A 12,978-nucleotide genomic window follows, 5' to 3' on the forward strand; every position below is an offset into this window, starting at 1 on the left:
CACTTCCGGACCAGGAAGCTACTGATTGGGCAGCTCTAATGCCCGTGAAGTCCGTGATTCCGGTTTCTTAGTCCCGCCCTAACACGGCTTCCGTTCGCCTCGCAGCTAGAAGGATGTGCGCCTGCGCGCTTGCAATCGCGGCCTGCTCTTTCTATTGGCTCCTGCCTGGGGCTAGGGAATACGAAATCTCCAGCCAATAGGAAAGGACGCGCGGGTGCCCCAGGTTGGTGTCCGCCGCTGGGGTGATCTGGCGCAGAGCGGAGGAGGCGCTTGGTGCCCCTCTCCTGCTCTTTCCTCCCCTTTGCTTGCGGCCTCCCAGAGGTCGGCCCATCTCCTGTGGCCTCCGTGAAATGTGGATGACGCCCAAGAGGAGCAAAATGGAAATCGACGAGTCTCGGGCGTTCCGGGCCGAGTGGACCCAGCGGTACCTGGTGGTGGAGCCTCCGGAGGGCGAGGGCGCCCTGTGTCTGGTCTGTCGCCGCCTGGTCGCAGCTACGGGCGAACTCGACGTCAAGCAGCACTACGAGGCCGAGCACGAGTACTACGAGCGGTATGTAGCGGAGGACGAGCGCGCGGCGCTGGTGGAGCGTCTGCGTCGGGGCGACTTTCCGGAGGCCGCCCCGCTCACTCCGGAGCAGAGAATAGCTCGTGCAGGCCTGGGACTCGCCCGCCTCTTGGCCTTGAAGGGTTGCGGCTGGGGCGAGGGGGATTTTGTGCACCGGTGCATGGCGGTGATGCTGAGAGACGTGCTGCCCGATCACGTAGGCATTATGGATGGTATCGATTTATCTCCAGAGACCACGCGGCAGAGGGTCCTGGACATTCACCAGAATCTACGCAGTCAACTTTTTAACCGAGCCAAGGACTTTAAAGCCTATTCCCTTGCCTTGGACGACCAGGCTTTTGTGGCCTATGAGAACTACCTGCTGGTCTTTGTCCGCGGCGTCGGCCACGATTTGGAGGTGCACGAAGAGCTTCTGACCATAATCAACCTGACTCATCACTTCAGTGTTGGCGCTCTCATGGCGGCAATCCTTGAGGCCCTGCAGACGGCCGGGCTTAGCCTGCAGCGCATGGTTGGACTGACCACGACCCACACTCTGAGGATGATTGGTGAGAACTCAGGACTGGTGTCATACATGAGAGAAAAGGCTGTAAGCCCCAACTGTTGGAATGTGATCCACTATTCGGGATTTCTTCACTTGGAACTGTTGAGCTCCTACGATGTGGATGTTAATCAGATCATAAATGCCGTATCTGAATGGATAGTTTTGATTAAGACCAGAGGCGTGAGGCGGCCGGAATTTCAGGCTTTACTGACTGAATCTGAATCAGAGCACGGTGAAAGGGTTAACGGACGCTGTCTGAACAACTGGCTTCGGAAAGGGAAGACTTTGAAACTAATATTTTCTTTAAGAAAAGAGATAGAAACATTCTTGGTCTCGATAGGAGCCACGACGGTCCATTTCACAGACAAGGAATGGCTCTGTGACTTTGGCTTCCTGGTGGATATTATGGACCACCTTCGAGAAATCAGCGAACTATTGAGAGTGAGCAAAGTCTTCGCTGCCGCCGCCTTTGACCATATCTGTGCCTTTGAAGTGAAGCTGAATTTACTTCAGAGACAAGTCGAGGAAAAAAATCTGACACATTTTGCTTCCTTGAGCCAAGTGGTTGATGAGCTTAAAGAGAATCTTCAAGAAGACGAAAAAGTACTCGATTTTGAGAGGTATCGAGCGGTGATCTGTCGCCTACAGAAAGAGTTTGAGCGACATTTCAAGGACCTCAAGTTCATTAAGAAGGACTTAGAGCTTTTCGCTAATCCATTTAGCTTTAAACCTGAATATGCACCTATTTCAGTAAGGGTGGAACTCACAAAACTTCAGGCAAGTGCTAACCTTTGGGAGGAATACAGAACCAAAGATTTAGGGCAGTTCTATGCTGGACTGCCTGCAGAATCTTACCCGATTATCAAAGGGGTTGCCTGTAAGGTGGCATCCTTGTTTGATAGCAGCAAAATCTGTGAAAAGGCTTTTTCATATTTGACTCGAAACCAACACACATTGAGCCAGCCTTTGACAGACGAACACCTCCACGCCCTGTTTCGGATTGCCACCACTGAAATAGAGCCTCGCTGGGATGATCTTGTGAGAGGAAGAAATGAATCCAATCCATAAACTCTTGTAGTACAACATTGAAACACTCAACAAGCATCCAATTCTAAAAGCAAACACCTGTTTGACTTTCAAGTGTGCTAATTTGGATTGTGGGAAGGCACCATGTTCTTCATCAAAATTGATCACAATTGATACGCTTTAGACAGATTTTTTTTTTTTCATCTCAAGAGGCAGCATGGGACTGACACCTGCAGACACCTTTTTTTCCTAAAACTGAATTTCATGGCAAAGTCATTATCTTTTGCTTTTATGATATAATTGTTTTTAAAGAAGTTTAGTACTAAAATGTGAGTTGAATCAGAAGTCTGTTTTTAAGGTGTCTTGAAGAAATTTTGCTCTTATTTTAACCAAAAATGTGTTAAAATTCTGATGCGTATAGTCTGAAAGTATCAGCTTCTTAAATATATGTTTGAGCCAGTTTGCAGAAACTCACATAACAACTGCAGAAGCTTCTGCAAAGGAGGAACGTACATTCAGTGGAGGTGTTTTGTCTAATTATCAAAATGTTGGAGACTTTTTTTTTTAGACATGTTTCTGAGTCTAAAGTAAATATATTTACTTACTTTAGACATATTTCCTCTCTCTCACCTTCCCCTGCCCCATGGTAGCGATAATGATATTACTTAGGAAATTTTACTCAATTTGAGTAAAGTTTTAGTCAGAGGAGCAAGAATTGTTTTAAATTGCTAGTTTAGGAGGCTTTTACAGTTTGGAGATCAGACTAACCGATTTTTGGCAGTTTCCCCTGAATGCTTCGCAGTTGGGTGCCGTTTTTATGAGCTTGCCTGTTAGAAGACTGTGGTAAGTATAGACTCTTAGGGGCTGCCCACTAGTCATTCTTTGTACTCTAGACAGTTTAGCCCTGTCAAAAAGGAAGAGAAAGAGAAGATGGTTGCATCGCAGGATCAGGTGTGAGCTATTTTAGCTTATTTGTCCCATCGGCCTGGGTGCTACAGCTTTATAAAGAAATCCTGCTAAAAGGCAATCCTTTATTTTAACGTGATGTATCAAATGTTGTTTGTGACTTTAAATGGATTTATTATCAACTTGCCATTGTCTCACACATTGTGTATTTAAGACTGCACAAGGGGAAATATTTTAACTCTCCAGAAGCAGCTTTATTTACTGATTGTAGCAGTTCCATATATTTTAGTGAGGCACCTGCTTTGGACTAAAACAGTAATTTTCAAATTTATGTCAACCATTAAAAAATCTTATAGTAAAGCCAAATATGTAAAATGATTTAAGGACAGGACCCAACTTAGAGATCCGCTCAAGTACCATTTGAAAACTTGTGCTCAAGTCCTGTCTTAACTCTTGGACTGCATTTCTCTATGGTCACTAATTCAGCAAATTCAAGGAACCAGAATAAACAAGAATTTAGAAGGAATTGAAGCCTGAGCAATCAAAATAGAACCAAAATCTTGCCAGTGGTTCTCAATCAGACAGTATCTCCTCCTTTAGAATGTAGGGAAACAAAGGAGACTGTTTGTAATTGTGACATTCATTAGGAGGAAGTTCTGCTGGCATGTGAGCATGAATGACACCCTCCCCTTGTGGCGCATAGGATAGGACAGCACAGTATAAACTTATCCTCCCAAAGTTCCAGCAGACCGCCCCCCACCCGAGTACATCATCTGATTTTGAGGGAGAAGGCAAATTACCGGTAGAAGCAGAATTAGAAGGACAAGTTAGGCTAATTGATAACATTTGATGGCGGAAACGAATTCCAGCATTCCAGATTTGGCTGGTAAGATACAGTCAAGGCCCTGATAGGTTCTGGTAGCTCACAACAGCATTTCTAAATCATTAGTTGGCACTGAGCCAGATTAAAAGGCTCTGTTTTATTACACAAAATTAGTTTAGGGCAGAAAAGAAAGTGTTCTATATTACTAAGATACTTAGCAAGAATGGTCAAGTTAAGATTTGGGTTAACAGGGAGTAAGCTTAAACATCTGGAGAAACAGCAGATTAAAAAACCAAAAAAAGGAACAAAAACATCTGCCGGTAATTTTCCAGCAGTTTGGAGTATTCACTTGGCAGGTGCCTTATGGGAAGGATAATTGGAAGACCTGGAAGCTGCTTCTGCTTTCTAACTCCAGTTCCTCAAATGCTGAAGTTTTGTACATTTTGTGAAGTTCCATTGTATGTTTTCCTTAGGGTGATCATAAAATTAGTTCTTTAGTCACTGACTGTGGGGGAGATATAAGCCCAGAATTTTTAAATTAACCCTGAACAATAGAGAATTTGCTATGTAAATTAGCCGTGTTTGTAAAAAGAAAAAGAAGTGTGTATTTTACTGTTTTCTGTACTAAGTAATTCTGTAACTGCATGGCAGTCTTTACAAGTTACTTTTTATAATATAGCTGTTACTGGTCCTGTCATAGCCGTGAATATAGTTAAAGTAAGTACTATTTTTTAAAAAAAAAACTCTTTTGTGTCCCAATATCTCCCATTCCTACTAGTTTTCTTCAAAGATTTGTCTGTATTCCCGCTATCCCATATTGTGCTCTGATCACTACCAAGTTTCCCAAGTCCTTGTCAATATGCCAACCCTCTTCCCACCACTGACCGCCCTCCTCAAAATGCTTGCTTAGTTTGGCTTTGGGGAAAGACCATCTCCAAGTACTCGTTCTCCATCTTCTTTGCAGGCACCTCTTTCCCTTAAACATCTGTGTCCTTGGGATTTTTTAATTTGTTTTTAAGCTATCTTGTTTACATCATCTCCTTAGCTGATCTTTTTTTTTCTTTCATCCCTTCAGTTACCTACTGTATGCAAATGACTCCAACTTAATGTCTCCTTTCTTGACCTTCCCTGATTCCCGTATCTAACTGCCAACTAAAACCACTTTGCTGTCTCATGGGCATCACTCATATCCTTGACCTTGTCCCCCAAAACTGCTCCTCCTCTCCTGGTCCCTCTGTAAATGGTACCACCACTGCCAACCATCCAGTTGGCACAGCCCGAGCCCCAGACTCAGGTCTCCATGGCCTTTCCCTCTTCATCCATCACATCCACTCACACACACCTTTCTGTTCAGTCTTGCCTAAACATTCCTCAGTTCTCCAGTGTACTCTCCTGGTTCAGGCCATCAGCCTACCTAAATTATAGCAGTGGCCGCCTCAGTCTCCCCTTGTCTGGTTGTGATCCCTTGTCACGCTGCAGCCAGACTGCTCCAGAGGTCTGGTCCCATCACTCCTCTGCTTCACCCACTGCTCTTAGGAAAAGGTGCAGTTTATATGCCACTTCCTCCAGGAAGCCTTCATCCATTCCCTCTAGACTAAGTGCCCCTACGACGCATCTCTAAATACCCTGTTTCTCCCCAGCCACATACTTAGCACGCTTCATTGATCCTTCTTGTTGATCCTTGCTACACTGTGAGCTTTGCAAGCCTGGGGACCATGTATATGCCTGCTCACTGTTCATCTAATGCTTAGCACAGTGCCTAGCTTTTCAGTAAATATTTGGATGAGTAATTATTTGTTGTTCTACTCTTCGCAGCCCTTTCGTAGTCTTTGACCTTCTCTAGTTCTGCAATGACCTGCTTGCTGGGTAACTTATCCACCAATTGCCAATTAAGAAATGAAACTAAGTTCTTTGTGACTAGGGAGTTGTATTTCTAGAATTGAGTTCAGTGCTTGGCATGTGGCTCAAATATTTACTGTGTGAATGTTGTTGAGGAGACACTGTAATTGGCCCTTGTAAACATGAAGTAGTAACATGAAGTATATTCATATATCCACCATGTAGTACTGTCTTTACCTCCTTGATAATAGAAGTCTTCATTTTTTTCTTTCTTTCTAATTTCTAAAGGCAGACTTACAAAGGAACCTGGATGAGAAAGATTGGACAACTATGTAGTGGACTAAAACAATACTTCAGTTGCATTCGGTACCAGAAAAAGATAATACCTGCTTAAGAGTTAATATCTGTTTTCCTTCTGTAAGCATCAACTCTGGGAGAAAACCACCTGCTCTTTTCCTTTACAGATGGTTTCTGGCTCTTCTGGGATTTTAAAGTAAGTAAATTTCACAAAATACTAGAAGAAGGACCCAGTCAGCCCTTCTGATCACTAGATACTCCGTTCACATGCTTTCCTACTTGCAGAATTTCCTCATCACTCATCACCTCCCCGAGGAGGGTAACCCGGAAGTGCTGTGTGCTCCGTGTGTGCTGCTCAGATTTGCTCTGTTCCTTCGCTTTCTTGGTCTCATGCCTCTCTGAACTTACTTTCTGGGTCACCTGGCCTTCCAGGTGTTGTGAAAGAGCCATACCCTTCGTCTCTTTTAGCCGTTTTTTCCAGCTTAAAGGATTAACTGGTGTTACAGTCTTAACTGGACTTTTAGCCTGAGGCCCATTAACTAATTCAGAGATTTTAACAGTGTGACTGTCATCCAGTGATTTGATCCTTGCTGCAAAACTGGGTTTTACTCAACCTTTGGCATAAAGGATTTCTCATTTTTATCTCTCAGTAATTGAGACGTCGCCTCTTCCTACCCAATAAGTACTTGAGTTTGTGAACTCTCTTTATCCCCTTGTATTTCTGCTTGCAAACTGATGAACTCTTTTCTGAGTTCATCTCTTTCCTGTCTGTTTTGTCAAATGGGACCAACAGCTACCATAAAATATTTTGTTTCCTTGTCTTAAAAAGAGATTCTCTGCCTTCCAGATTCTCTCCAGGAAATTCTTCCATTCCATAACAGGCATTACCCTGCAGAAATTACTTCTTCCGTTCTCCAGCAGCAATTTCCAGAATGCCTGCCAACTAAGTCAACGTTCAGTACTCTAGATTTTTTGAAAACAGAACCTATTTCTGTATCATTGGGCTAGGTTGCTGTGCGGTAACAACCACGATTCCCAGCTATTCTCTGGTGGTCTGGCGAGGGCCTGTGCTCTTGAGTCAGGGGTTGAAGGCCATGGGCGAGGTGTGGCCTACGGCCTGTTTATCTAAAGTTTCCTTGGGAGACAGCCTTACCCGTTTGTTTCTGCCTTATCTATGACTGCTTGTCCTCTACCCTGGCAGAGTTGTGGAGTTACAGAAGAAAGTGTCCAGCCCACAAAACGTGAAGTGTTCACTGATCCATGCTCTAAATGGTCTCATTCTGGGGCTCGAGCTGACCGAGCGGATATCACCTAGGGTGTGGCTGCTCATTTAGGGAAATGAAAAACTAGGACAAGTCACTTACAGGCCCTTTAAGCACTCTCATTGGCCAGGACAGATTCCATGGCCACACCAAGTCCAGGGAGTGTGATCCTTCCGCGTGCCTTGGAAGAGAACCAGAAATATTTGGAAGATGATACTACCAACTAACACATAGCTGTATTTCTCTCTGTCTACAAAATTTCTTTGAAAGTATTTTTTCTTTTTAATTGCGGTGAAATTTACGTTCAGTAAAATGCAAAGACTTAGTGCACACCTTGTGGGTTTTTATGTACACCCTAGAACCCATCAACCAAATCAAGACACTGAACGCTTCCAGCACCCTGGTCGCCACCCGCCTATGCACACCCCCCAGCCTGCCACAGATAACCACTATTCTGACCGTTATCACCAGAGATATGTTTTAAAGCTTCATGTAAATAATTCTGTGTACTCTTGCTCAGCATTGTATCTGTGAGTTATCCATGTTGTGATTCGTTTATTAATACCTCTCTGTAGTGTTCTGTCGTGTGACTTAGACCACAGTTTATGAATCCATTCTACTTTGGTGGAAATTTGGGTTGTGTCCAGTTTGTAGTTGTTATGAATAAAGTTCCTACGAACATTCTGGTGTCTTTCACTGAATGTGCGCGCCCTGTTTCCCACTATTCTCTTTGGTATATGCCCTGCTCCGTACTTCTCTCATAATGATTCACACAGCAACAAGCTAGTCGTATTTTAAAATGTAAATCAGAGCATGCCAGTCGTCTGCTCAGCATGCTCCAGTGGCTTACTGTCACAGAGTAAGATCCAAGGTCCTCATCATGGTCCACCTGCATAATCTGTACCCATACAACCCTTTTCTTTCCTACCTCATCTTGCATCATGTCCTTTATCCCTTCCCCTCCCCCAGTGCACTCTACTCTGAACTATACACTGCTGGCAAATTGAAGATTGAAGATAATTTGACCCCATCCTTAGAGCAGTGGTAATCTTCATAGATAATTTTTTTTTTCCATGCCACAGGTTCTATGGGACCTTAATTCCCTGACCAGGGATTAAACCCACAACCCTGCAGTGAAAGCCCAGAGCCCTAATGACTGGACCACCATGAAAGTAACTTAAACTACATAGATCATTTTAACAACCCGTGACACTGGTTTACGTTAAGTCAATTACTGCATGTGGAATAAGAGGCAAACATGCCCTATGAGTCAGAGAAGGCAATGGCACCCCACTCCAGTACTCTTGCCTGGCAAATCCCATGGAAGGAGGAGCCTGGTGGGCTGCAGTCCATGGGGTTGCTGGGAGTCGGACATGACTGAGCGACTTCACTTTCCCTTTTCACTTTTATGTATTGGAGAAGAAAATGGCAACCCACTCCAGTGTTCTTGCCTGGAGAATCCCAGGGACGGGGGAGCCTGGTGGGCTGCCGTCTATGGGGTTGCACAGAGTTGGACACGACTGAAGCAATTTAGCAGCAGCAGCAGCAGCAGCAGCATGCCCTATGAGTAAAATAATTACTGAAACATAAAATAATCTTTAAACCCCTGAAAGGGAATTGAGAGATTAAAAAAGTAAAACCTACTTGATAAATTCAAGAAATCTGTAAGGTCCTGCTTATACTTCACTGATTATGAATTACTGCTCACCAATTTGATTACACTTAAAATTTACTGTTACATGCTTACTTCCATAAGGGATAGCTAGGTACTGACGGGCGAAGAGGGGTGAGAGGGCATTGGAATAAGTGCTAATGTTAAGCACAACCCAAAGGCACTTATACTTCCTAGATGGTGCTAGTGGTAAAGAACACACCTATCAATACAGGAGACAAGAGATGCGTGGGTTCAATTCCTGGGTCAGGAAGATCCCCTGGAGGAGCGCATGGCAACCCACTCCAGTTTGCCTGGAGAATCCCATGGAGCCTGGCAGGCTACAGTCCATAGGGTTGCAAAGAGTTAGACACAACTGAAGCGACTTAGCACACATGCATACAAAAGCACTCATAACAAAGGGCTTCTTTAAATGTACCATTATTGGTACATTTTAGTTTATATTAAAAATAACTGAAAGAAGTCAACTCAAACACTAAACCATTTTTTTACATAACTTTGCTGATGTTATAGATGATTAAGAAACACTAAACTGCAGGCTTCCTTGGTGGCTTGGACGGTAAAGAATCCTCCCTGGGTTGGGAAGATGCCCTGGAGAAGGAAAGGGGTACCCACTCCAGGATTCCTGCCTGGAGAATCCCATGGACAGAAGAGCCTGGCAGGCTACAGTCCACAGGGTCGCACAGTCAGACACGACTGAGCGACTAACACCCACTCACTCTGCAACTGCATGTAAAGTATGATATTTAACTTGTTCTTATAAGAAAAGGGGTTGGGGGGAAGCCCTATCTACTGTATTTCACTGAGGCTTTAGTGACCTGCAGTGGCGTCACCTCCAAAACCCTGAAGGTACTGGGTTTCCAGGAAGGGGTATGCTGAGCAGAGGGAGCTGCAGAGAATGTACCAGCACTCAGCACCTCCATGGAGCTCCAGGGCCTGATCCCCTCTGGAGAAAACCAACATCTCGAGGCAGAGTAAGAGAGTTTCTGCAGGTAAAGGAGTCTAGTGCAGCTAAAGGATGCTGGCCTTCTGGATAGATGTTTCAAAAGTCCCCTGATTGCCACATGTCCAGGTGCTGGGGTTCCCACCTCCAGCCTCCTTCCTTAGAGGTGGACCTCGAACGAAGTCCTGCACTCCCATGACAGCGGCTTGGGAAGGTCTGGGATTTTCCCGGGGGTGAAAAGTAAGGGGTAAAAATACTGGAACACAAGTCGGTGCTGTTCAGGCACATACCACTCTCATTTCCAACCCAGGCACAGGTCTATCTCTAGGGCTCTGCTGGCTGAGTTATCAGAGGGGTGGGCATGAGGAAGTGCTGCCGCCGTGTGGACATTCCTGGTAACAACAACTTTACAAGAGCCGCTTGCTGCTAAGCTGCTGCTAAGTCACTTCAGTCGTGTCCGACTCTGTGCGACCCCATAGACGGCAGCCCACTAGGCTCCTCTGTCCCTGGGATTCTCTAGGGAGAAACACTGGAGTGGGTTGCCATTTCCTCCTCCAATGCATGAAAGTGGAAAGTGAAAGTAAAGTCGCTCAGTCGTGCCCGACTCTTAGCGACCCCATGGACTGCAGCCCACCAGGCTCCTCGGTCCATGGGATTTTCCAGGCACGAGTACTGGAGTGGGTTGCCATTGCCTTCTCCGACAAGAGCCGCTTAAGGGCACTTAATACAGACAGGCTGCAGGGCTGAAAAAAAACCACAAAGTTAAAGTGAAGACGTGTTTGACTCTCTGCGACCCCATGGACTGTAGCCAGCTAGGTTCCTCCGTCCATGGGATTCCCCAGGCAAGAATACTGGAGTGGGTTGCCATTTCCTTCTCCAGGGGATCTTCCCGACACAGGGATCGAACCCAGGTCTCCTGCACTACAGGCAGAAAAAAGACACAGGTCTTCAAGAAGTGTCCTGGGGTAGGGGATCAAAGAAAAAATAAATACAGGGTAAACTTTCCAGAATCAAATTTTAAGAGAAAAACTTTAGTCACACTCATTAAAACACACACACACACACACACACACACACACACACACAAGAAAACAAGCTCCACATCCCTCATTATTAAATACATGCAAATCTAAACTGCAACAAGGTATCACCTCGCATCACTCAGAATGGCCATCAGCAAAGGGCCTATAAGCAGTCAATACCAGAAGGGACTGGAGAAAAGGAAACCCTACCTCCTTTGCTGTGGGTGGGAAAGTAAATTGCTGACAGGAACCATGAAGTTTCCAAAGAAAACGGGGAATGGAGCCACCACGTGTGTGTTAGGCGCTTAGTCGAATCCGACTCTGCAACCCCATGGACTGTAGCCTGCCACACATCTGTCCATGGGATCTGGCAATCCTACCCTGAACCTGCTGCTGCTGCTGCTAAGTCGCTTCAGTCGTGTCCGACTCTGTGCGACCCCATAGACGGCAGCCCACCGGGCTCCCCTGTCCCTGGGATTCTCCAGGCAAGAACACTGGAGTGGGTTGCCATTTCCTTCTCCAATGCATGAGAGTGAAAAGTGAAAGGGAAGTCGCTCAGTCGTGTCCAACTCTAGCGACCCCATGGACTGCAGCCCACCAGGCTCCTCCTTCCATGGGATTTTCCAGGCAAGAGCACTGGAGTGGGGTGCCATACATCTGGATAAAACCCGATTTCGAAAAGACACTTGCACCCCAGTGTTCACTGCAGTACTATTATCACCAGCAAGGACACGGAAGTGAGAAAAAGGCCCATCGACAGATGGGTGCATAAAGAACAGGGGGCAGGTATACATCATGCATATTACTCAGTCATAAAAAGAACGAAACAATGCCATTTGCAGCAACAAGCATGGACCTAGACATCATCATACCAAGTGAAGTAAGTCAGACAGAGAAAGGCAAGTATATTTGATCACTTACAGGTGGAATGGAAAAACTGTTACAAATTGAACAATTTTACAAACCAGAAACAGACTCTCAGGCTTAGAAAACAAACTTGTGGTACCCACAGTGCAAAGATGGCGGAGGAGGAAAAAGTTAGGAGGTTAACATAAAAAATATATATATACACACACACATACATACAAGTTTGAAACAGATAATCAAATACGATCTAAAGAACCACACAGAAAATCCTATGCAACACTTGACAATAACCCATATGGAAAAAAAATCCAAAAAAGAACAGATATATGAATAACAGTCTGTTTTACAGCTAACATAAACACAACATTGTAAATTAACTATAATCCAATATAAAGCAAGGAGAATTTTTTAAAAGAAAAAAAAAAGAAACTAAATAGAAAGGAAAATAAATAAATGCCTAACGTATTCCCTGAGGCCTTGGTGAGGGGCAATAGAGTCACCTCCATTAACCCTGAGGATCCTGTGTTTCCCAGCGGAGTACCCTGGGCAGAGGGAGCCGCAGAGAATGTGCCAGCAACCAGCACCTCCGTGGACCTCTAGTGCCTGGTCCCCTCTGCACAAAACACAATCTCAAGACGGTGGAAGGGGGCTTCTGCAGGTAAAGGAGCCTAGTGCAGCTAAAGGATGCTGGCCCTCTGGGTGGAAGAGTTTTCAAAAGTCAGCTGATCTCCAGGCACCCAGGGGGTGGAGTTCCCACCTCCAGCCCCCTTCCTTAGAGATATACCAGGAAGAGAGTACCACATGCTCAGTACAGCGGCTTGGCAGGGTTTGCGGTTTTCCTGGAGTTGAAAAGTGAGGGGTGAAATAGTGGAACACAAGACCTTGGATGCTGTTCCGGCACATTCCACCCTCATCTACAACCCAGGAACGCCACTGTCTGGAGGGCTCTGCTTGCCTGAGTTATAATAGAGGGGTGGGCCTGAGGAAGTGCTGCCGCCGTGTGGCCATTTCTGGTAACAACAACTTCACAAGAAGCGTTGAAGGGCACTTTATAAACACAGAGGTTTGGGGGCTGTAAATAACACAAGTCTTCAGAAATGTCCTGCGGTAAGGAATCAAAAAAACAAACCTCGAGTAAATTTTCAAAACTCGAATTTTAAGATAAAAAGTCTTGTCATACTCTTTAACAGAAAACCACAGTAAAACAAGCTC

General features: G+C 45.2%; 1 protein-coding gene across 1 annotated transcript; it reads left to right on the top strand.

Annotated features, from left to right (window-relative positions):
- Nucleotides 1–29: 29 nt before the first annotated feature.
- Nucleotides 30–7,943, top strand: EPM2AIP1 (EPM2A interacting protein 1). Its single transcript, XM_055558755.1, has 2 exons — nucleotides 30–2,464; nucleotides 5,992–7,943. The coding sequence occupies exon 1, from the start codon at nucleotides 351–353 to the stop codon at nucleotides 2,175–2,177; it is 1,827 nt and encodes a 608-aa protein (XP_055414730.1). The 5' UTR covers nucleotides 30–350; the 3' UTR covers nucleotides 2,178–2,464; nucleotides 5,992–7,943.
- The last annotated feature ends 5,035 nt before the right edge of the window (nucleotides 7,944–12,978 follow it).

This window comes from Bubalus kerabau, chromosome 20 (genome assembly GCF_029407905.1).
Source record: "Bubalus kerabau isolate K-KA32 ecotype Philippines breed swamp buffalo chromosome 20, PCC_UOA_SB_1v2, whole genome shotgun sequence".
Taxonomy (NCBI): Eukaryota; Metazoa; Chordata; class Mammalia; order Artiodactyla; family Bovidae; genus Bubalus; species Bubalus kerabau.